Source organism: Elgaria multicarinata, chromosome 12, assembly GCF_023053635.1.
Source record: "Elgaria multicarinata webbii isolate HBS135686 ecotype San Diego chromosome 12, rElgMul1.1.pri, whole genome shotgun sequence".
Taxonomy (NCBI): Eukaryota; Metazoa; Chordata; class Lepidosauria; order Squamata; family Anguidae; genus Elgaria; species Elgaria multicarinata.
The window spans coordinates 36,682,118-36,704,013 of NC_086182.1; the positions used below are offsets into that span (position 1 = coordinate 36,682,118).

Sequence of the window (21,896 nt, forward strand, 5' to 3'; positions counted from 1 at the left end):
ATGAGAGCCCCCCTCCTGCTGCCTCTGGCCCTCCTGGCTCTGCTCTCCAACTTTGCACGTGAGAACCCTCGGGGCTGGAATGGGCGCAGAGGGGCAGGTGGCCAGACCCCAGGGGGCAGGGCGGAGGGCTGGGCGGAGTGCTTGCGGCCGGCTCTGCTCAAGGGCGTGCCGGAGGGCTGCCCCTTGGGCACGGCTGGTGGGGTGAGAAGCAGCCCCCCAAGCAGGTCTGGGGCTCCCTTCTGGGGCTGCTTCTGGGCGGGGATCCCCCCCGCCGCATCCCACTGGTGGGCGTGGCCAGAGGCAGAGGAGGTGGGACAAAAGTAGAAAAAAATGGAAGGGTTGAAACCTAGCAAAACTAGAAAAAAATTGCAAAAGGAACACTCAAGTCAGGAGAGTCTTCCCAGCCTTTTAGAATGGGGGCAAAGCCTCACCAAAGCCAAGACATCCCCAAATGGGGGGCAGGGCCACCTGGGGAGGCCGGAGGGCCAGGCGGGGGTCCCAGATCCCGCCCCTCTGTTCCTGCTGCTCCTAGGCGCGTTATTCCTCCTCGACAGCAGAGGAAGGGCTGGGGACACACGGGGAGGGTCCCGGGGGCAGGCGACCGGGTCTGCTGCCCAGCCCCAGGGAAACGCCTGGAATGAGGAGGGGGCGGAGGCGCGAGAAAAGCCTCCTTCCCGGGGGGGGGGCTTTGGAGGCGCAGAGCGGACCCCCCCCCCCCGTGCCTCCCCTGCCTTCTTCAGCGGGGAGAGGGGGCTCAGCTTCCCAGGCAGTGGGGATTCTCCGCCCAGCCCCAGAGCGAGCGTGTGGGGGGCCTGGTTGCCCCGCGTCTCCTCTTTTGCAGGGGCCGAAGCACCCCGGGAGGAGAGCCCGGCGGCCCGGGTGCGGAGCTTCACCCAGCAGGCGGTGCGGAGCGTCCAAGAGCGCCTGGCCGCCCTCCGGCAGTCCGAGGCGGGCCAGAAGGCCAGGTGGGTGGAGGCGGGCCGGGGGCCCACGGGGGAGCGGGGTCGGGAGGGGGTAGGTGGGGGGGGGCGGTCCTGCAGGGCCTCCCTGGTGGCGACCACCTCCGAAAGAGCCTGCGGCGCGCGTGCAAGGGAGCCGGCAGCCCCTGGGGTGCGGGGGGGGGAGGCTTCTCGCGGACCCCCGGGGGGCGCGTTCAGCAGGGCCTTCGGGGGTGGGGGCGCGCAGCCTCCTCGGGGCCGGGAAGGCTCTGGCGTCAAGCGGTCTGCTTCCAGCCCAGGAGCCTCTTTGGGACGGGGGGGGGGCGGCCGGGGCTCCGGGAGGAGGCACCTCTGGGGAACTCGCGTCCTTCCTGGTACAGGGGCCATTTGTTGGCCGGGAGGCGCCCATAGATGTGGGGAGAGGGACGCCCCCCCCCCTCCGCCTAAACCCCGCTCTTCCTCCGATCCTCCCTCCCCCCCCCGTCCCTTCAGGGAGTGGCTCGAGTCCGGCTTGGAGAAAGTGCAGCAATTCCTCCGCAGCGTCAAGGACAAGATCCCCCCGCTGCGGACGGAGGCGGCCCCCGGCTCCTGAGCGCGGACGCGGCGGGGCCCGGCCGCCCCCCGGTCTCCACTGGCCGGGAGCTCCGCGCCCGGCGCGCCCCTCGCAGCAGCAGCAGCAGCAGCGGCAGCAGCGCCGCCGAAGCGTCGGGCAGCGCCGCGCGGCCCCCATTAAAGCTTGCAAACCTTTCGCCCGTTTGACTGTCTTGCTGTGTGAACCGACGACGCAAACCCGAGCGGGCCGCAGGAAGCCCCGGCGGCAGAGCCGGAGGTGCAGAGGCCGGGGCCGCAAGCCCCAAGACCCAGCCCGGGGGTGGGGGGCGCCTCCCTCCAACCGCGGCCCTTTCACGCAGGGGCCGAGCCCCAAGGGGAAGGGGGGCCTGGCCCCGTCGAGGCGAGGCTCAGGCTCAGGCTCAGGCCGCTGCCTCCCAGCCCCCCCGAAAGGCCTGCTGCCCCCTGGGCTGGGCTTGGGGGCTGGTCCCGGGGGAGGGGGCGGGCCAGTGCAGCTCCAGAGGCAGCAGTGGCCCTTCCTACCAGGCGCGCGGCAGGGACCCCTGCCCCCCACCCCCGCCAGCGCCAGAGGCACCACCAGGCAGCCCGGGGGCACAGCCGAAAGGGAGCCAGGAAGGCCCGTGCCCTGCACCACTCCAGGGCCCAGGCACGGGGATGCTGCGTGCCCAACGGCAGCATGGCCGGCCACTCCTGCCTCCTGCTTTTCAGAAGAACAAGGCAGCCTCCCCACTGTCTGCAACCTCTGAGCTGCTGGGCTCCTGACATGCGCACTCTGGGGAGCCAAAGCTCTGTCGCCCGTCCCCGTCCCCCCAAGACCTATGCTAGGTTCTGCCCTCAGGCTCTGCCCAGGTCCCAGAAGGTGCTATCTCCAGTATTCAAGGCAGTCAGCCTGTGTGCACCAGTGGCTGGGGAGCATGGGCGGGAGGGTGCTCTCACACCATGTCCTGCTTGTTCATCCCTGGCCGACGGCTGGTTGGCCACTATGCGAACAGAGTGCTGGACGAGATGGACCCTTGGTCTGATCCAGCCTCAGGGCTCTTCTGATGTTCTTAAGGTCTGTTCAGGAGCGGGGGATTCCTTGGAGCAGCAGCCCTGAAGACCCCGGCAGGCCTCTCAGCTCTTCCATCCCCAGGCCCTCTGTGAACATGGGGAGGGGTGGCAGGGGGACACAGTGCAAGACACAGGGTGGTGCGTCCAGCCCCCAAACAGAAGGGGTACTATATGGGCGCCTTGCCAGGCCACGTTTGCCCCGGACTGTGTGTATGTGTGTGGGTTGCATGGCCTGGCCTATTTGAGGCAATCATTAACTTCTAACTGGGGCGGGGGGGGGGGGGGGAGAGGCAAAAGCGACACATCTGGGCTCTGAAGTAGCTTCCTCTCCCTTCGTCCCGCTCCTGGGGCACGTATCCTGCTCCGGTCCAGGCCACAGGCATCCAGCAAGCATTGGAAAAGTTGGGAAGCCCCCCGCCCCCGCCCCCCCGCTGAGCAGGGCGCTTGAATGGAAGGCACCCCCCTCTCCCCCGGACTCTCCCCTCCTCCCCTGTCCCAACTCCCCCTCCCCACCCCAAGCCACGACCCCCAGCTCCCAGACTCCTTCAAGGAAGCGGAAGTTCATCACAGAAAGTCCAGGCCTTAGGGTTGCTCTTTATTTGACAAGAACAGAACAGAAAAAAAGGAGCATTAGAGAGAGGCACTGGTGGTGTGTGTGAGAGTGTGTGTCGGGGGGGGGGGCGTAGAATCTCCGCTCTGGGGACTTCCAGCCTCTAACTCTATTCAAGGGGGGGGTTGCGAACCCGTCCTCTCCGTCCCCGTCTACAACCCACCAAGGGTTTGGTGCCTAAATAAGGGCAGTGATAAATATCCGCATGGGCCAGCAGTGCTTGATCCAGGGGCACCCTGAGCGAGGGGGGGGGCAGGCCCAGGCGGCCGGTCCCTGGGGCCCTGCAAGAGGGGGGGGGCAGGCCCCTAGGCGGCTTCCTGCGGCTGCGGCGGCTGCTCCTTCTGCAGCTCGTCTTCCAGGGCGGCTTGAAGGCTGCTCACCACGGCCTTGAAGGCGTCCTTGATCGTGTCCACGGCTGGCGCCACTTCCTCCCGGAACTTCTCTATCAGGGTGGGGAGCTTCTCCCGCAAGGTGTCGACGTGCTTCTGGGCCTGCACCTGGTACTCAGCCAGTTCCGTGGCGCTCTGCTCCCGCAGCTCCTGCAGCTTCTGGAGCGACAGCCGGTACAGCTCTTCGTTGTGGGGGGCCAGCTTCTGGCGCAACTCATCCACGTGGCCGCGGATCCTGTCGCGGGCTCCCTCGGCCACGGGGCTCAGCTTCTGCTGGATGGTGTTCAGGACCTGCTGCATCTGCTCTCGCAGCTCCCCGCTCAAGGGCGCCACCTGTTTGCGGTACTCCTCCACCTCCTGCTGCATCTTCTTGCCAAAGTCGTCAAAGATGGGCTGGACCTTGGCCGTCACCTCCTCCACGTCCTTGGACAGCTCCTTCTTCAGCTCCTCCCAGTCGGTCCTCAACTCCGTCCATAAGGCTTCCAACTCGGGGCCCAGCTCCGTCCGGAACTCGGCTGCAGCGCTCTTCAGGCTCTCCAGTCGCTCGGCAACCTTCAGCCTGCAGACGGAAGGGCAAGAGAGAAGAGAGTCAGGGGCCGGACAGGTGGGTGGGTGGCAGGGCCGGCGGGGGCCGGCGTTGCTGCCTGGCCCCCTCGCTCCTTTGCTCTAGCCCGGGGCAGGGAGCCCCGCTTCCAGAGCCCGCCCACAGCACCAGCCAGTTGCGATCCCGCGTTCTACGGCGGAGGCTCCAGACCCCCCCACCCCCTTCCCAGACGGCAGCCGCAGGGCGGGAGCCACAGAGACGTGCTCCAGCTCCAGCTCCAGCTGGCCTGTGGCTTCAAGAGCACCTTTCACACATGGGGCCACCATTCCGGCTTGCGATTGGGGCTGGACTGTTCGCTTTTTCACTTGGGCAGGATTCTTGGGGGAGAAGCCCACAGCCTGATCCCAACACCAACAACTGCGCTGCTCTTCCAGTGCTGGCATTCGCCAACACACTGAGCAGTGCGCCAGCCGGGCCAAACACAGCCAGAGGGGCTTAGCCGAGACCTCCTGAGCTCTGGCCTCCAGAGAAAGGCCCGGATATTAGAACGGCTGGAAGCCGACCCACCCACCCGGTCTCTCTCCCACCCCTCCTGGTTTGTCTTTAGCAGCTTTAACATACCCCCCCCCCCCAGTTCCCGTGACACTCAGTCCACATTGCCACTTCCACACCTGGGCCAGCCCCCCAGCACACGGAAGCTCCGCTGAGGCAGAAGCATCCTCTCCAGAGGAGAGCAACGGGCTCGGGGCACTGGCCGCCCCAAACCAGAGGCTGACAACACACACACTCTCTCTCTCTCACACACACACACAGACACACAGGTTTCCCAAATGGGCCACTCACTCGAGCTGCCGGCCTATGCTGGAGGCATCGATTTGAGTCGCAATTTCACTGATTCCAACTGCCAGGGCGTGTTTGTAGGTCTCGAGTAGGTCCCGGACGTGCTCGATGTGGGTCTTCTGGGGCTCATCGCGTTGCCAGAAGTGCCGAGCCTGGGTTCCTGCAGAAGCGAGCAAGGCAAGCCGGGTCAGAGCAGGCCGGAGGGCGCCCCTGCAGGCAGGGCAGGCCGTCTTGCCGGCTGGGCCCTTGGCCCACGGACTGGGCTGCCCTCGTCTCCAGCCCGTCCCCTTCCCCAGGCTCCTCCTGGGGGGCCCACATTCCGAGGCGCTTGGAGATGAGGTGGGGCCAGGCGGGAGCTGCTGCTGCTGGCTTCCCCACGGCAGCACCACTACTCACCGGTGAGGAGCACCAAGGCGAAGATCACGGCGAGGGCTCTCATCTTGCAGCTCGTTCCAACCTGGAGATCAGAGAAGTGGGAGGCGTGAGGCCAGGGAACACACCCAGCAATAGAAAAACCAGGCCTGGGGATTCACAGCGCTCTTCTCCCCCAGGGCCACCCAGGCCAATAACCACCACGAGAAAGGCAGGCAGAGTGAATGTGGCCGCCGAAGAGGCCAGATGCCGGCAGAGCTAGTTGGAAGCTCCGAGCTTAGCCCCAGTTGTGAGGAAGCGCACGGGCAGGTGGGCAGGGGAGGGCGGAGGGCCCTGCTCGTGGGCTCCAGGGAAGCACCCAGTCAGCAAGGGCCAGGGCAAGACGGGCTCCCGGCCTGATCCCAGGGCGGGCGCCAATCCTGTCCGTGAGCAAGAACGGCCGTGGACGAGAGCTGCAGCCTTCGCCTCCCAGGTCCATCCAGCAGCCGACGGCTGTGCAGGAAGCTAATCAAGGCCATGGCTGAAGTCAGGGGTGCCAGCGGGGCGGGCACAGGGATTCTCAGCCAGCGAAGCGGAGCCCTTTCGGGATGCAGAAGTGCAAAGAAGAGCGCGAGCGAGGGCCGGAGGGCGCCCACTCGAAGCGAGCCTCTTACCAGCTCCTTGGGCGTCTGCTGCTCTGTGTGAGGCACCGTTCCCAGTTGGGGCTATTTATACAGGAGCGGGTTGTTTATCGCCGGAGAGAAGCCGAAGCCGTAAACGGGGAATTCACTCCCGGGCCGTGACTATGTGGCGCTTAGAGTTCAAGGATCAAAAACACATCACTGGAGTGCGGGGGGGGGGGGGGAGAGTATGACCAAGGAGCAACGGGTGGGGGTGGGGGTGGCCGGAACAAACAAGGCGGCCGGGCACGGGCCAGCCCACTGCCCCACATGAGCACGGGGGGGGGGGGCAGCGCAGGGGGGGGGGCTCCACCTGGCTGGGCAGGAGGCTGGCAAAGCTCCCGATGCTCTCCAGGGATGGCGAGTCCGGCATTACCTTCCGGAGAACAACTCTCTCTCCTCCACCCAAAGCCTCCCAGCATGAAGCCCCTGGGGCAGGCTTGGCTTGGGGCTGGGGTGGTGGGACGCCGGCAGACCTCGGCCCGTCTCTGGCCCCACCAGCCCCAGCCCGCCTTCCGAGCGCTTCAAAGCAGGCTCCGTCTGAGCCCCCGTGCCAAGGCCAGCCTCCTTCCGCAAGCAGCTCTGGGTGCTTCCAGACCCGGGGGAGGAGGGAGGGGGCCCTAGCACTACCCACTCCAAAAGCACTGGGAAGTGTTCCCATCTTTTCCTCTTTAATGGGGTTTCTTCTGGTAAGGAAAAAAAAAGGCAGAGCAGGTGGTAAGAAAACACGGGGGGGGGGTTACAAGCGGAAGATGATGGGGTCTGGAACCCTGCCCCCCCCAACCCCCTGGTCAAATTGCAGGAATGAGGCAGGGCAATTGCACAATAAAAAGACTCTTCTGGAAGAACCCGAAGGTGAGCTGTTCTCACAAATGGCAGGGGAGCAGCCAAGCTGGGCCAGGACTGTACCACTTCCCAGTGGAGGTGAGGGCTCCCAAGACTGCGTTGAGCCTACAAAACATGCATAGCAAGAAGGAGGATTCTTGCCTTGTCAACTTCCCAATATGCCAGTCTTCTGCGGGGAGGGAACCTTTCCGTTTGGAGAAGCATTCCATCAGGTCAGACCCCCGGCCTGAGGTGGTACAGCCTCAACACAGGGCAACCGCATCCTCTTCCGTCTTGTGCGAACGAAGCCCGAGATTGGGAACTGAGAGGCACCCCTCCAATCAGTCCTAGAAAGGGCTTCCAAGGCAGTCCCCAACAGAAGCCCTGGCTGGTCACGACATCGCAGGGCTAATAAGCCCAGGGCGACGGCGCTGCAGGAAGAGACGCTCCAGCCACAGCGGCCACTGCTTGCGGGCAGGTCTGGGGCAGTAAGTAATGCAGACACGCACCACCAGCCTAGACCATGAACTGCTGGCTGAACGCATCGTGCAGACTTGAGCATCCGCCTTGGCTCCTTCTGGGATTGCTTGCCACGGCGGGGCCAGGTGGGGCAGCGATGCCGCGTTCCGGACTACACAGGAAGCTGCCTTAGGCCACGTCGGACTCCCGCTTCTTCCAGCCCACGCCGAATGGCTTCCCCAGCGGCACCCCTATCCCCTGCAATGGAGCCCCTTTCAAACGGAGCTGCCAGGACTGAGCCAGGTGCTGCCTGCAGGCGAGGCCAGAGCCAGCGAGGCCGGTCCTCCGGCTTCTGGGATGCCATCGCACTTGAACATGATCATCTTTGCTGCTGGAAGGCTCAGAAATCTGTGTTACGTTCTGCCGCTGCCCCCCCCCAAGACAACTGCATTTTGCACCAACCCCTCAGCGTGGCCCCTGTGTGGCGCGATCCGATGCGGGGCGTACCGGCAGCCCTGGGCACGAGCACCACCGCCTGTCACAGGCACGGCTGAGGAAGCCGGTCTTGGCCAGAGAACGGCTCTGCCTTTTGGGTGGGTGAAGCAGTCAAAGCACGTCACCATTGGGATTCCCCTCCCCCTTTCGTTGTCCTCGTCCAGCATGGAAGAGCCTGATCTTTCAAGCCAGCTCAAGATACGGGGGGCGGAACGGGGCGGGGGGGGCTTCCAGGGAGCCCAGCCTGCTTTTGAGCGGAGCCTGCAGGCGTCACAGCAGCCAGAGGCGTGGAGACGAGAACCCGACGGAGGGCGCTCAGTGCCTGCAGCTCCATCGTCTGCCCAAGAGATCTTTGGAAGCTGCCGTGTGGCACGCTTGAGCCCTGGCCACCAGTGGCCCATCCCCGCTGCAGCTCGCCAGGGCCTGGAATGGGTTGAGGCAGAGATCTTCTGGATGCCCAGGATGGGCTCTGTTGTCCCTGAGCTCCGGCCCCTTCCTCATTGCACTCATTTCTGGGGTGAGGGCCTCAGGACCAGCTACACACAAAGGCCTCCGGCCCAGGCATTGCAGAGCTACGCTGCTGGAATCCCACCCCCTCGCTGAATCGCCAGCAGTGACCAGGGCAGACGGAGGCGGCGGCCGAGGCCCCAGCCGTTCCCTTGGCTCTGCAGCGTCTCAGGCAGGCGCCTTTCCCAGCTGTACCTGGAGAGGCTGCCAGGGGTTGACCGTGAGGCCAAGCCCTGATGTGAAGTGGGGGCTCAAGCCAGTGGGCTGGCCGCTGGCCGTCCAGACCCCACACGTCAGAAGCCACGGGCCGGCCAAGGCTGCGTAATGAGCAGACCATCTGAGAACCAGGCGGCGGCTGGTCCCGGCCGACAGCTCCACCACCATCTCTTGCCAGGGGTCCAGGGACAATCCCCCTCCAAGGCCTGCCCCCTTCCACCAGCCCCGTTGATCCCTGCAGCGCCTTGCTAAGGGCACCGAGGGGGGGAGAAGCAAGGCACCGCTGCAGCGGCTCAGCAGGGAAGCCGGGGGGGGGGCTCTTCCGCCCCCGGGTGAAACAGCAAGAGAGAAGCCAGACCAGAGCTGAGAGCCAATCATCATCATGGGTTTATTTGTTGTCATGATCCCACATCCAACTAAGTTTCTAGTTGCAAATGACACCCCCCCCCCCAAATAAAAATAAAACCCTGAACTAAGAATTTACTGAATATCTGGGGAGTTTTTGTGTGTCGGTTCTTGTTTTAGTCCAACATAAATGAGAAAAAATACTTTGGACATTTCCCAAAAACAGAAACAATAGCAAAGTATATTATACATTCAACATATACTGCGCGTATTGATTACTACAATACAAAGCAATGATTAAAAAAAAAATCCCCCACAAAAATAAAAAGTGTGATACTGCAAAACAGCGCAGCGAGGCAAGTCCCCACGTGGCTTGGTTGGATGGCGCTGGGGGGGAGGGTCAGGAGGGGGGGGTTGCTGTGATCTCCCAGGATGATCATGTAAACAGAAGGAAAAAACAAAGCCCAAAACCACAGTCCAAAGCCCGGCTGAAGGGGTCTCCTGGCCCCCCTCCCCCAGAGGGAGGCCCCTCCTCCCCCTCCACACCCAGCACCCCCTCCCTGGCCAGGGAGTTGCATGCCGACATTCAGCCTGGAGGAGGAGGAGGAGGAGGAGGAGGAGGAGGCGTCCTCACCACCGCCACCACTGCCACCACCACCGCTTGCACATCTTGGGATCCAGCCGCCAGGGGCAAGGAAGCCATGGTGGTGGGGCGGGAGGAGGAGGAGCGGGCAGGAGCAAAGGAACCTTGGCCATGCTGGTCTCACACTTCTTCTGTGCAAATTCAGGAGGGCTGCATTGATATATATATATATATATTTATATTTATATATATTTCCTTTAAAAAATTCTTCCAAAAAGAGTCAGTAAGAGGAATTCTCCATGATCGCTTTTTTTAAAAGTCCCAAAAGGCAGAAAAGATGACACGAGGTGCTCCCCGAAGGCCCAGACCCTGGAGGGGCCCCGATCCCTGGATCAGTCACAGAAAACAAGCTTCCCTGGGGTTGGCGAGGAAACGCCTCTGTGCTGTTCACGCACCAGAGGAGAGCCGAGACTGGGGGGGGGGGCAGCAGCAGCAAAGCAGGGGCAGGGGGAGAAAGGCATGTTGTCTTTTCTTAACAATTAATTTATTAATAACAATAATATTAATAATAATTATTATAATTATAAAACATTTACCAAAACAAATTCCTACATGATCTGGAGGGAAGCAAGTTAAAAATGAGAACCAGGTTTTCTCAAGGTTAAACTAAAAAGAAAGAAAAAAGCCTAGAATGTAGATTTGAATGGAAAAGATGTACAAAAAGAGAAAGGAAAGAATTCTTAAGCACAATGACAACATTTAAAAAACAGAAAAGCCAAGAAATGAGAGAGACGCACAAAAGCAATATTGCACCACTGCCAGGAGGGGAGGGGGAGGGGGAGGGGAGGGGAGGGAGCCCCCCCCACTGCCACGAGGGCCCCCCCACGCAAGCGATGCACGGGCGGCTCTGCGCCCGGCCCCTCCGCAAGGGCTGCCTCGCCCCCCTTCCCCCGTCCGGTCCCCTGGCCCGGTGGCCGCTGCGCCGGGCACATCCGGAAGAGGCACGGTCCAAACGTCTTCGCTTATTGCTCGCTGGTGAGCAGCCTCTGCCTCCCGCGGCCCCCTTGTGCCCTCAGCTTCCCAGGCAAGGCTGGGCCCCTGAGCCCCCACGCCCGGCTGGAGGGGCCCTCCAAGGTCGCCACGGTGCTCGGTCCAGCCCTGCAGCACCTGTACGAGGGGCGCTCTGGTTCTTCCAGAATGGCTGCTGGCATCACAGGCAAATATGGCAATAATGAACATCCGAAAGGAACACGCACACGGCTGAACCGAGGAGGAGGAGGAGAAGGAGGAGGAGGAGGAGGAGCTGCCGCCGCTGCCGCCGCCGCCGCTGCCAGGTTTCCGTCAAGGAGAAACGCTACGGCCGTTTGGCCCGGTGCTGCGAGATACTGTTGGTTTGAAATGGACCTTTTTGTTTCAAAGCTGTACAGACCCCTGTCAGGACGAAGCAGAAGAGAGGGCGATGGATGGCAGCACAGACGCTGCCCCCTCCTCACAGCCCCAGCTGCAGCCCCCCCCCCCGCCATCCCAGCCCCGAAGCCAGCCCACCCTCAGGCCAAAAGCAAGGGGGCGCCACAGTGCGGCCAGCCCACGGGCTCCTGGGCCGGCCACAGAACGCCGCCCCTTGGGCCTGGACGCCGCCCGCACTCACTGTAGCGCCCCGCTCTCTAGACCCCGGCCTGCTCCATCCCAAAGGGGACCTCCGGGTGCTTGTAACTCAGCAGGACGTCCGTAATACACGTGGACGGGTAGCAAGAGGCGTTCAGGAGCTGGCTGCCGTCTCCCAGGTTTGGGTGCTCTTGACATTCCAAGTCCTCCCCACAGTCTGCAACACCAAAGACACGGGGATTGGGGAGGGGGCCAAAAGCAGGCTCCACCTCCTGCTCCGGCCAGGCCCCACCCGGGGCAACACAGCCTGAGCTGCTGGGGCTTGCAGCTCACCTGCCGGCTCAAAGCCCCAAGCCCACCATCATGCAAAAGGGGGGGGGTGTTTCAAGACTCGGCCGCATACATTGAATAGGGCTCAACACAGCGGCTTCCACGGCCCCCGCCCGAGCCCCACAGGGGGGCCTGGGCCTGAGGCCGCCCCACCCCTCCTTCCAGGCCCATCGGTCCCGTTGGCACCAGAGCCTGGTGGTCACCTTCGCTTTCCCCGGCGTGGAGCGGCTGGCTGCCCATGAGGGACGACTGGCTGAGCACCACGTCGGACATGCGGGCGGAGCTGAGCGCCTTCCCTGCCATGAGGCTCATGCCCGGCAGGGTGTCAAGCTGCACCTGTGGGTCGCGGGGGGGGGGAGGAGAGAAAGGCAGAGCTCGAAAGGCCGCTAGGGAAACCCGGCAGCCCACCTCCACAGAGGTAACCGGGCAGGGCGACTCGCTCAGCCAGAGGCCTCCCAAACCCCAGGAGGGACGTGCGACCTGGGTGCGGCCCCCCGGCCCCAACGTACGTAAGCGTCGTCGCTGTTCTGAATGGTGTGGTGTCTCTGCAGGGGCCGCGATCTCTGATGCACGCCAGAAACCGGTCTTGCAGAGTAGCCCTCCAGCCTGTCCGCCTCTGCCATCTCCACGTGTCCTGGGGAGTTTCTTTCCAGGCAGCCTGTGACCATGGGATCTTGGGGGAGGGGAGGAAGAAGGGACAGAGAACGTCAGCCCCTCCGCACAGGCGCCCCGGGTGCCCTCCCCTCCTGGCGCGAGAGAGGAGGCGGGGAAGGCCAGGCACTCGGGTCTCTCACCCGCGGCCCAGAACAGTCAGACACCCCTGTGGAGCATGTGATGGGGAAAAGATGCCCTTTGGGTGCCCCTAGCTAGTGCACGGGGGGGGGGGGAATGGAGGGCCAAGCGCCTGGAGCTTTCGGGGGCTGCGTCCCCACTCACTTGTTACGGATCACCTGTGGCGCCCCCGCCTTTCGAGGAATACATGAGGCAGTCTTGAGACACACCGCAGAAAAAGGATCAGAGGCCGGGGAGGGGAGGGCAAGGCCCAGGGCTGGGACGCAGGGGTCTCACAGCTCCTAGCAGGCCAGGAAAACCCGGGGGGCAACCCCCCTCCCTCCCTCCCCCCCGCCCCCGGGCACTTTGTGCCAACCAGGGTGTCATCTGTGCTCTCGTGCACAAAGACCACAAGCCGCTGTTGCCTGCCATGGCCCCCGGGCAGGAGACCTCAGCGGCTCCAGCATCCTGCCAGGGTCTCCTCCTCCTCCTCCTCCTCCTCCTCCCAGAGGCCTGCAGTCCCTTTCCAGCCGTGGAACGAAGGGGCGTTGCAGAGCGGCCAGCCAAAGGTCAGCCACCGCCGAAAGTGCTGCGTCTGGGAGTAAAGGCTGCCTGTCTATCAGGACCACGCAGCCTTTATGGCCTCGGAGGGAACAGCCATAAAGGCAGCAGCGTGGCTGTTCCCAGGCACGCCAGGGGCCACGCAGCAGGCCATGGGAGGACGTCTTTCCCCCCCCTCTGCAACTTGGCTTGCTCCCCACCCCACCCCACCCACCCCGGGGCTCCTCCTCGGCTCTGTTTGGACTCCACGGGCTGAGGTGTGAACAGCCCTGGCTTCGGCCTAGGCAAGAGGGGCTTTTGGGCAAATGCTGGGATTCCCTTTGGGAAACACGAACGGGAGGGGAAATGCTCTTTGCGATGCCAGTTCCGACCACATCCATAGGCAGACGCTTGAGAAGCACCTCTGCAAGAGGGAGGGGGAGGGGGGACAGGGCTCCTGTGCAGAGAACCTGCAGCCCCTCCTGCAGTCTGGTCCTTCGAGGGGGCTGGGGGGAGAACGACCCAGTCAGGATGCTTTTTAGGATGTTTGAACAAGGTATACTCTGTTTTTAATCAGTATTTTATGGATTTTACACTTACTGTTGTTCCCTGCCTCAATCAATTTTTAAAAATTATTATTATTGTTGTTATTGGGCTTTAGCGCCCCAACCGCATTCTCAGACACCTGTCTTACTGGGCTGAAAGTTTGCACAACCCTACAGGGGATGAACAGCCAGCCAGCCAGCCAGCCAGCCAGCCTCCCTCCCTCTAGTTACAAGGTCAGTCAGTTACGAGTTTAACAGGCTTCTTTGGGCAGGCAGGGGCAGGGCCAAGATAGCCAGAGAGGCTCCACCGGCACAGAGACAGCTGCCCCGCGAGAGCTGCCTTGGTCCATCCAGCCCAGTCTTGTCGACACTGGCTGGCAGCAGCCGGGGCTCTCCATGGTTTCAGGCGTGGATTTCCCCAGCCCTGCCGAGGGTCGACCTTCTGCGTGCACAGCCGGGGGGGCTTCATCACGCCGACCCGGGGCTCCTCCCCCTCCGAGTGGATGGGATCCACCGCCGCCACCTTCCCCAAGGCCGGCTGCATCCTTGGGCGTCCTGCCACCTCCCTCCACCCGCACCAAGGGGGCGCCGGAGAGCAGGGCAGGCTGAACCAGGGAAGCCTCTGGCTTGTTCCGGGCAGGGTCCTTCTCGGGAGGCTCTCCTCATGCAGAGCTCGAGCCTTCGGGGCAGAACGAGAGCGCCGCAGGGGAAGCAGCCCAGGGAGTTCGGACCGAGCAGGGCCAGGCAGGAGGGCGAGCGGAGCAGAGGGCGTCGCCGGGGTCGGGGCCAGGAGTTCCTGGCTCCAGCGAGCGCAGCCGGTGCGGCCCGCCTCCAGCCCGGCTCCCGCGTCGGTGCCACACCCACAGGCGTGGGCTCGGGCTCGGCAGGCCCACCGCCTTTGGCTGCCTGGTCAAGGCTCGTGGAGCAACTCGCTCCGCAGCCTCGACCTCGGCCGTCCTCACGACTTCTCCCTGAGATGGGCCACTCTTGTCTTCCCCGTTTTACAGAGGGGAGAAACGAGGACCGGGGGAGAATTGTGGCAGCCTCCAAAAGCCTGGGCAGCTCCTGAGCTCAGTTGGGCCTGGAGGCCCTCCGCCCGGGCCTCCTAGGGCCAGCCCTCGGAGCTGCCCTTCCTCTGGCCCTGGGAGCGCGCTGGAGGACCAGAAGAACCCGATGGAGGAGACAAAGGCCCTTCGAGCTCAGCCAGACAGACGCCTCCGAGGGGCCCACAAGCAGGGCAAGAAGGGGGTGGGGGGGAAGGGGGGGCTTTCTTCTTGCTCTTGCTGCCCCTGAACGTGAAGGATCCATGCTGCCCCAGACAGCTTCCGCCAGGCCTCTCCTCCTTCTTGAATGTGTCCCACCCCAGCTTCAAGGCACCACCACGTCTGCAGCAGCCGCCTGCCTACGCCAGTGAAGCCGCCTGCCCCCACCAGCCCTGCCCTCCACTGGAGCATCAGGAACGTCCCCTCCCCCTCCCCAGCAGAACCACACAGGTAGGCAGCTTCCTCAGCCCCCCCCCCCCCCCGGACCCGGCTCAGCCCTGGGCGTCCAGCTTTGCGCCTCCAGGTGGGGCCTGCCTTACCTCTGCAGGGCAGGTCACTGCGACCGAAGGTGGCGGCCGGCTGGGGCCTGTACTGGTGCGCCCCCAGCAGCTGCTCGCGCTTGGCAGTCCCAAACGCCGGGTCGGGCTCCGCCGGCCCACCGGGGCTCAAGAGCAGCCGTGCCTCGTGGCCGCCTTGGGCCTTGCTGCCTGGAAAGCTGCAGCCCCTGCCGGCCTCACACACACAGTCCGCTTCCTCCTCCATGCTCTCCGAATGGACCAAGGTGGGCGGGTGGGCGTACCCGTGGGCCGGCGCGGGGGCCGGGGCCTGCTGGATACATTCGTGCGCCCTCACTTTCAAGAGGTGCTGGGGGCTGGAGTGGGAGAGATGGCAGGGAGGCGGCGGAGGGGGGTGGGCGTGGGCGTGGGGGTGGGGGTGGTACGACGTGTCCGTGTTTTGGTAAGGCAAAGACAGCGCCTGGCGCTCCGACAGTTTCTGGGCCACGCTGGTGGCCACGTGTCCCGTCTCCCCTTGGCTCATGTGCCGGATCAGCTCCTGAAGCTCCTGCTGCTGCTGCTGCTGCTGTTGCTGCTGCTGCTGCTGCCGCCGCTTGATCAGCTGCAGGACCTCCGCCTGCGGCAGCCGCAGCTCCGCGTGGCCCGTGAGCGAGTGCCGGGGCGACAGCAGGCCCTGCAGGACGTGCGGCACTGGCTGGGGCCGGCTGTAGTCTGGCGGGGTGGGGGACAGCAGCGCCTGCTGGAGGGCCGACGTGGCGTAGTGCTGCTGCTGCTGCTGCTGCTGCTGGTGCTGCTGCTGGTGCGGCGGCGGCGGAGGGCTCTGGGGGAAGGCGGGGAACGGCTCCAGCGGCGGGACTTTCAGGGCCTGCGCCGGAGGGAAGCCCACCGCCACGGCTGGGCTGTAGCTGCTGGGAGGGACCCGGGCCTGCTCAGGGAACAGGTGGGGGTGCAAGTGCACCTGGTCGTAGCCAGCGGACGGATACCTGGGGGGAGGGAGGGAGGGAGGGGGGGCGGTTTAGAGGCATGGAGCAAGATGGGCCAAGCAAGGCAGGGGCCCGGCTGCCCCGCTGCGTCACGTGGGCTCCTCCCCAGCGGCGGCCCCAGGAAGAGCCATGCCGAAGGCTCTCCTCTCCCCACTGCAAGGGCAGACGACAGCTGCAAGCAGACAAGGCGCCGGGCGAACGACCAGGAGGCCGTCCTGGCTCCAGGCTTTGTTTGGGAGAGAAGCGCAGAGGGCCCCGGGGTCACCTGTTGGGCATCGCGCACAAGGCGTGGCGGGTTTCAGAGTGTGACCGGCAGGGCAGGCCAGGCCAGGCCAACCGGGAGGCCCCGCCCCCGCCCCCACCCCCACCCCCACCCCACGCAGCCGTACCTGTGTGCCTCTGCACTGTCGGCGCTGAGCTGCTTGGAGAGGGGCCTGTGCCCGTAGGTCAGGGAGGCCATCAGACTGGCGCGGTGGTGCATCTGCAGCTGGTTGGCTCCGGGGGCGATGGGCATGCCCCGCCCGGCCTGCAGGAGGCTGCCGCCCATCCCATCTCCGGGCTCCTGCATCGGGACGCTGACCGGCTGCCCCGGCACGGGCTGCTGCATGCCCAGGCAGGAGAGGGCCAGGCTGGGGGGAGGTGAGCAGTGGCCGGGCTGGGGGAAGATGGCGCCGTGAGGAGGCGGCGGTGGCGGCGGCGGTGGCGGCAGCGGCATCCCTTGGAACTGCGGCTGCGAAGGGCCACCTGCAACGAGGAAACCTTTGCACTGCGCAGCCTGGCCTGCGTGGGCGCTGGGGGCTTTCACAGCTGCTGGGCGGCCCCCACCCACGCACGTTCCTCTGGGGGAGCACGAGAGGCGTTCGCTTCAAGGGGACGGCCCTCGTGGGAAACCACGGTGGCGCCTGGGCAGCTGTGTTCCAAGAGGGAAGGGGGCAGAGTTTCCAGGGAGCCCCCGGCCTCGCGGCTGGCACTTACCGTGGCTCTGGAGCATCACGCTGCTGCTGACAGGAGGGGGGCTGCTGTCCGTCGGCCTGAAGAGATGGTTGCTGGGATGGGTTGGGGGTGGGCTGGAGGGCTGGATCCGCAACCTATGATTTATTCATTGTTATTGTTATTTATGGCATTTATATACCACCTCATAGTCGAAGCTCTCTGGGCGGATTACACACACACACACACACACACACACACACACAGCAGGCAGGCTTTTGAAAACGTCGTCTTGGGAGCGAGTCCCCAGCACGGCTTTAATGGGGAATAGAGAACGGCTGGCTTTGCTGGGGCGTTCCTTGGGGGGGCGGGCAGGCTGGCAAGGGTTGACCCCACAGCGGCACCTTGGTTCTAGAGCAATATGTCAGCCGGTGCTGCAAGCAACCAGGAGGGGGAGGGACCAGTCCAGGCTAAACGTGCACCGAGAAACGGAGGCCACCGGCTTGGCCCAGCTGCTGCTGCTGCCTCCCCTCGCCCCCCCCCAACAGACACAGCTGAAGGAGGAGCAGAGGAGCCTCCCCATGGGAGCAGCAGCAGCAGCAGCAGGGGCTGGCTGGCTGGCATCAAGAGCAGCGCCCCCCGCCCCCCCCTCCCGGTCCGGTCCTATCAACGGTTCCCCATCACGGCCTGTAAGAGCTGGGAGCGGGACGTGCTCAGCAGAATCCCAAACCTGAAAAAACACGTGTACGTTTTGCATGCATTCTAGATTAAGCCACGAAGGAGTAAAAATTCTCATTGCCTGTGCTCTGAAACTCCTTATATCCCCCTCATAACTACATCGACGGTGAAAGCGATATATAGTTATTTATAATCAATATCAAAGCTCACTCGTGTGCTCAATAAATGGGACCCTTTCCCCCTTCTTTTCATCTCCCTTCTCGTAGTGGCAACGTTTACGTCAGCGTAGACCTCAGGGCTTTCTGCCAGGCCTCTTCCAGGCATTCCTGTGCTGTGGGCAGAGCAGGGCGCTGCCGTTTGGCCGCTAGGCTCAGCCGGCGCCCTTCTAGCTCAAGGCCCTGGCCTCTGGGAAAGGCACCCCGGGCAGACGCCTGCACAGCCTTTCTGGGACAGGGAGGAGCGAGCCCAGCGCTCCGGCCGCACAGGAGCCGTCGCCCGGCCTCTCCTCCCCACCCCTGGGTATCTGGGCATGTGCACAGTGGCAACGACTGAGCGAGCCCTTTGCCCTGACAGGCCAGGCCTCCTCTGCTCCTGCCAGGAAACGGGGCCGGGGCCGGGCGCACACTTACCGCTGGAGCTGGTGTGTGAGCAGAGCGGGCTGGTTTTCACCCGGAGCTTGCAGGGGCGAGGAGGGCTGAGGAGGGCGCACACGATCCTGCGCGAGGCACGGCAGGGAGGGAGGAAGCAAAAGGGAGCGTTGGTGCACAGCCGCCGCCAGAGCACTGTGCGGAACGGGGAGCATCCGTCCCACAGGGGCCCTGCTGAGCAGCGCCCCGGGCCTGAGACACCGTCTTCCCTGGCGTTCCTACAAGAACGCCACCTGGAGCAGCTGCATTTGGGAGAGGGGGGATGGCTGGCGGGATGGGCAGCGGCAGTGGGGGCCAAACGGGGCGTGCCCTTGCACCCAGCCAGCGCACGGGCGCATCTCACTCCGTGCCTCTTCGGCCTCGTCCCACTGGGCAGCAAAGGCTCTCCGGGGTCTCCGGCAGGGGTGCTTCCCGGCCCCCCTGGACGCGCCTGGGCTGCCCCCGGGGCCTTCTGGAAGCAGCGCAGGTGCTGACGGCCTGCCAGGAAGGTGCTGGCCAGAGAACCCCGGGCGGCCCGGGCCTGCCTGGAGCCCCTTGGACGTGCCGCTACCTGAATCTGCTGCTGAAGGATCTGGTGGTGCTGCTCCTGCTGGTACAAGAAGTGCTGCTGCTGGGTCTTCTCCAGGGTCCTCTCGTCCATGTGCCCCCCGTACATCTTCTGGAGCTGCTCGCACTCCTGAAACAACCCACCCAGTAAGCTTCTGCTGCTGCCAGAGGGGGAGGCTGGCTGGCTGGCTGGCAGGCAGGCAGGCAGGCTCTGGGACAAGCCGTCCTGCGTGGCTGCCTGCAGTCTGGAGGCGAACGCCCCCCCCCCCATGGTACAGTGCCCCGGGATGTTCAACTTGCTGCTTCAGGCGCTGTGGAAAGACGGGCAAAGCCTTCCTGCAGGAAGCCCGTGCCCCAGGAGCCGCTGCCCACGGAGGGCTCTTGAGGCTGCCCGTCCAAAGGCCTCGGGCAGCATCCTGCCTCTCCCTCCTCAAGGGATGTTTGGGCAGGGAGAAAAACCAAAGGAGCGGCAAGGGAGCTGCAAACGCGGCACCGCAGCGCCTGGCCCCCTCGTGAAACGCTATGAACGAGCCAGGGCCCCCCAGCAGGGCCCCCTCCTCCTGCCCACGCCCCCCAGCGACTGGTGCGCAGGGCCCCCCTCGGCTCCCGCTCCCCCCTCCCCCCCCCCTCGCTGCTTGGTACCTGCTGCAGCTGCTTGATGCTGCTGTGGTTGCCCATCCGCTCCAGCTGGGCCTTGAACGCCTGGATGCTGGCAGCCCCGTCCGAGAAGCGGCGCACGGGTGAGAAGCGCTCCGTGGGCAGGTGCAGAGTGTTGGAGTCCTTGTAGACGTAGCTGCACACACGCACACACAGGAGTCGGTCAGAAGCACCAACACAACCAACCAAAGGCAGGCCCCCACCAGACGGATCCGGCCCCCCGCCCACCTCCCCCGAGTAAAATCCCTTCCCAGAGGCCCAGCTTGGGCAGATGAACTTGCTAACTTCCTTTATGTGCAAAATAGACATTATTCCTGCCCCCTCTCCCCCCCGGAAGCAAAACGAGCAGCCGTGCTTCAGCACCCAGCTGTCCTCGAGTCACCCAGAAGACCAGCAGCTTCTCCGCCTCTCCAGTCCCTGGTCCCGGGCACGGACCTCCAGGGCCCCGGCCACAACTCGGGCAAACGCACGAAGCCGGTCCGGAAGAGACAGGGCAGCTGGCTCGCCACGGCTGCCCCCTCTCCGGAGAGCCCCGTGGGGGTCGGGAAGGTGTGGCCTGCCAGAAGCATTGGACCGCCATTCCCATCAGCCCCAGCCAGCACAGGCAATGGTCGGGGATGATGGGGGCTGCAGCCCAACGACCTCTGGGGGCCTGGCATTCTCCAACCCTGGAATTCACGGCGCTGAGGCAGGAAAAAGACTTCGAGTCCAGGTAGGCAAAGAGCTGAAGAGGATCCCAAGTTCCTGGCCCCCGGGTCGCCTCCCGCCCTGCCGTCCTCAGAAGCCTCCGCCGTTCAGGCCAGGCTGCAAGGGTGGGGCTACGAGCCCTCCTGTCTCTGGCCACGGATTAAGCCCCACAAGGACAATGGCTGTGGGGGTGCAGCTAACTCCCGGATCACCTCTGGAGTCCATCTGCAAGCGGCTGAATCGGAGCACGGCTGAGTGGCAAGAGCTGGGGAGCCCCGTCCAGGCCAAGGAGGGCGGCACGGCTGCTGGCGCCGGAAGCCGCGCCGGTTCAGAGGATCACAGGCTCCAGGCGAGAGGGAAGCCTGGGACGACCCGAGGTGGGGTGGGGAGGGGAGGGGCCAGAGCTCCCTCAGAGCCACCTCCGGAACCCCCGCCCCCACCCCCTTTCTACCAGCTTGCTGAGCAGCTCCCCCCCCTCAGCGCTCTTTCCCGTGCGGAGGGGCAGCAGGGAACCCCCGGGCGTGGGAGGGCGGTGCAAGGCGCAGGCCCCAGAACAGAGCCCGCCCCCGCCCCAGCCCTCGGTGGAGGGAGCGGAGAGGCTGGCCTGGCCAGGGGCCTCCCCTCCCTGCTCGGCACCTCTGGGCCAGGGTCTAGCTGCTGTCTCCATGGCCACCATGCGCGGGAGGAACTTGGAAGAGGACGGCGGGTTTGTGCCAGAGGCCACCCCTGCGCTGTCAAGGCCTGCTAGGCGGTCTCCGGCCTCAATCTCAGCAAGGGCTCACCGGAGGGTAAACTGACCGGATGCCCCTGAGCGTGTGCAGAGTATACCGCGTAAAGCAGAGTGCCCCTGAGTGACAGCAGGCATGCCAAGGGCTTCTTGTCTTAGGGAAGGAGCGGCCCCGGGCCAGCCCCAGCCTCCACGGGCCCTGCTTGCGGGTCTCCGGCTGGGCAAGTGGCCGGCCCACGCTGGACCGACTCAGTTGAGTTCTTCTCCTGCTCTGAACCACTTTGGCCCCCTCTCCAAGCACGCCCGGCTGCCTCCCATCCCAGCTGCCGACTGAGGCCACAGAACGCAACGTGGGGCCGCCTGCCGGCACAGAAGCTGTTTCCAAGAGCAGCAGCTGCCCTGCCGCTCAGCACTGGCCGCAAGGCAGGGGCCCGGGTGGTGTGGGGCAGGAGCCACGCCTGAGATACGCAGCTGATCCGTCCGTATGGCATTTGGGGGGCTGTGTCTCTTGTATAAAGCTGTAACATGTCACATACTTTAGGGAGCCCCTGAGGGAGGTGGGATTCTCCTAAACTCTGGGGCAACAAACAGGCACCTGTGTAATCTTGCCTCCCTTTGGTTGTCTTTCGGCTTCCAGTGAAGCAACCCTGTTCCTGGAATATTGTGACGCCCAGGATGGGGGCCGAGGCGGTGGTTCCAGACGCTGGTCTGTGTGCCAACGCAAACACGTATCAACCGCTCCGGCCCCAGAGTGAGCTGGAGGTGAGACCCGGGCCAGCTCCGAGAGAGGGCTGCACGGAGCAGAGAGAAAGTGCTTGCATCCGTTCCGGACTGCTCCTGGCAACAGCCCTGCAGCAGAGGCAGCAGCAGCAACAGCGGTGCGGCCCGCAGGAGCCCCCCATACCCCGAGGCAGGCAGGCAGGCAGGCAGGCAGGCAGGCAGGCAGGAGCACGCCTGCCCCCTGGAAGCCTCTCCCCGTCCGCCTGGACAAAGAGCCAGGAAGCGGAGGAGGCGCAGGGCTCAGAGCGGCCTCTGCCCAAGCCTCCCTCTTCCCGAGCCCCACGCGGCCCCGCTCGAGCCCTGCAGCCGGTCTTCACGAGGAGTTACCCAGGGACAGCGCACCCTTATCTCCGGCTTGCTGCTCAGCTTCCAGCGTGGCAACCGCACGGCTTCAGCCGGCTCAGAGTTCAGCTGCTCCAGCGGGTGACGTCACCGCACGGCTCAGCAGCTACCTGGCGCCAGTTACAACGCAGGCGCTGCCTCCCCGGCAAGGCGAGTCAGTGAAGGGGG

The 21,896-nt window shown here is 64.6% G+C and overlaps 3 protein-coding genes across 4 annotated transcripts in view; 1 reads left to right on the plus strand and 2 right to left on the minus strand.

Moving 5' to 3' along the window:
* On the plus strand, positions 1-1,530 carry LOC134407564 (apolipoprotein C-III-like). Its single transcript, XM_063139437.1, has 3 exons — positions 1-58; positions 842-965; positions 1,431-1,530. The coding sequence occupies exons 1-3, from the start codon at positions 1-3 to the stop codon at positions 1,528-1,530; spliced, it is 282 nt and encodes a 93-aa protein (XP_062995507.1).
* A 1,602-nt stretch (positions 1,531-3,132) lies between these two features.
* On the minus strand, positions 3,133-6,069 carry APOA1 (apolipoprotein A1). Its single transcript, XM_063138970.1, has 4 exons — positions 5,967-6,069; positions 5,338-5,398; positions 4,945-5,101; positions 3,133-4,116 (listed from the first exon to the last, which is right to left on the minus strand). The coding sequence occupies exons 2-4, from the start codon at positions 5,378-5,380 to the stop codon at positions 3,474-3,476; spliced, it is 843 nt and encodes a 280-aa protein (XP_062995040.1). The 5' UTR covers positions 5,381-5,398; positions 5,967-6,069; the 3' UTR covers positions 3,133-3,473.
* A 4,279-nt stretch (positions 6,070-10,348) lies between these two features.
* Positions 10,349-21,896, minus strand: part of SIK3 (SIK family kinase 3) — an 87,569-nt gene continuing 76,021 nt past the window's right edge. For both annotated transcript variants that reach the window (XM_063138848.1, XM_063138847.1), the window contains 10 exons: positions 19,178-19,328; positions 18,540-18,665; positions 17,972-18,057; positions 16,710-16,822; positions 16,124-16,478; positions 14,776-15,734; positions 11,847-12,010; positions 11,541-11,673; positions 11,051-11,224; positions 10,349-10,833 (listed from right to left, as the gene is read on the minus strand). In XM_063138848.1, the coding sequence (XP_062994918.1) occupies positions 11,067-11,224; positions 11,541-11,673; positions 11,847-12,010; positions 14,776-15,734; positions 16,124-16,478; positions 16,710-16,822; positions 17,972-18,057; positions 18,540-18,665; positions 19,178-19,328 (2,245 nt within the window). In that variant the 3' untranslated portion in view covers positions 10,349-10,833; positions 11,051-11,066. The remainder of the gene's footprint in view (positions 10,834-11,050; positions 11,225-11,540; positions 11,674-11,846; positions 12,011-14,775; positions 15,735-16,123; positions 16,479-16,709; positions 16,823-17,971; positions 18,058-18,539; positions 18,666-19,177; positions 19,329-21,896) is intronic.

Bases quoted from the DNA above. Each gene is read 5' to 3' on its own strand.
- LOC134407564 (XM_063139437.1), top strand. From the start codon at position 1: ATGAGAGCCCCCCTCCTGCTGCCTCTGGCCCTCCTGGCTCTGCTCTCC. The intron at 59-841 runs GTGAGAACCCTC...CCTCTTTTGCAG, and splicing joins TCTGCTCTCCAACTTTGCAC to GGGCCGAAGCACCCCGGGAG. The intron at 966-1,430 runs GTGGGTGGAGGC...CCGTCCCTTCAG, and splicing joins GAGGCGGGCCAGAAGGCCAG to GGAGTGGCTCGAGTCCGGCT.
- APOA1 (XM_063138970.1), bottom strand. From the start codon at position 5,380: ATGAGAGCCCTCGCCGTGATCTTCGCCTTGGTGCTCCTCACCG. The intron at 5,102-5,337 runs GTGAGTAGTGGT...TCGCTTCTGCAG, and splicing joins CGCCTTGGTGCTCCTCACCG to GAACCCAGGCTCGGCACTTC. The intron at 4,117-4,944 runs GTGAGTGGCCCA...TTCCGTCTGCAG, and splicing joins AGCATAGGCCGGCAGCTCGA to GCTGAAGGTTGCCGAGCGAC.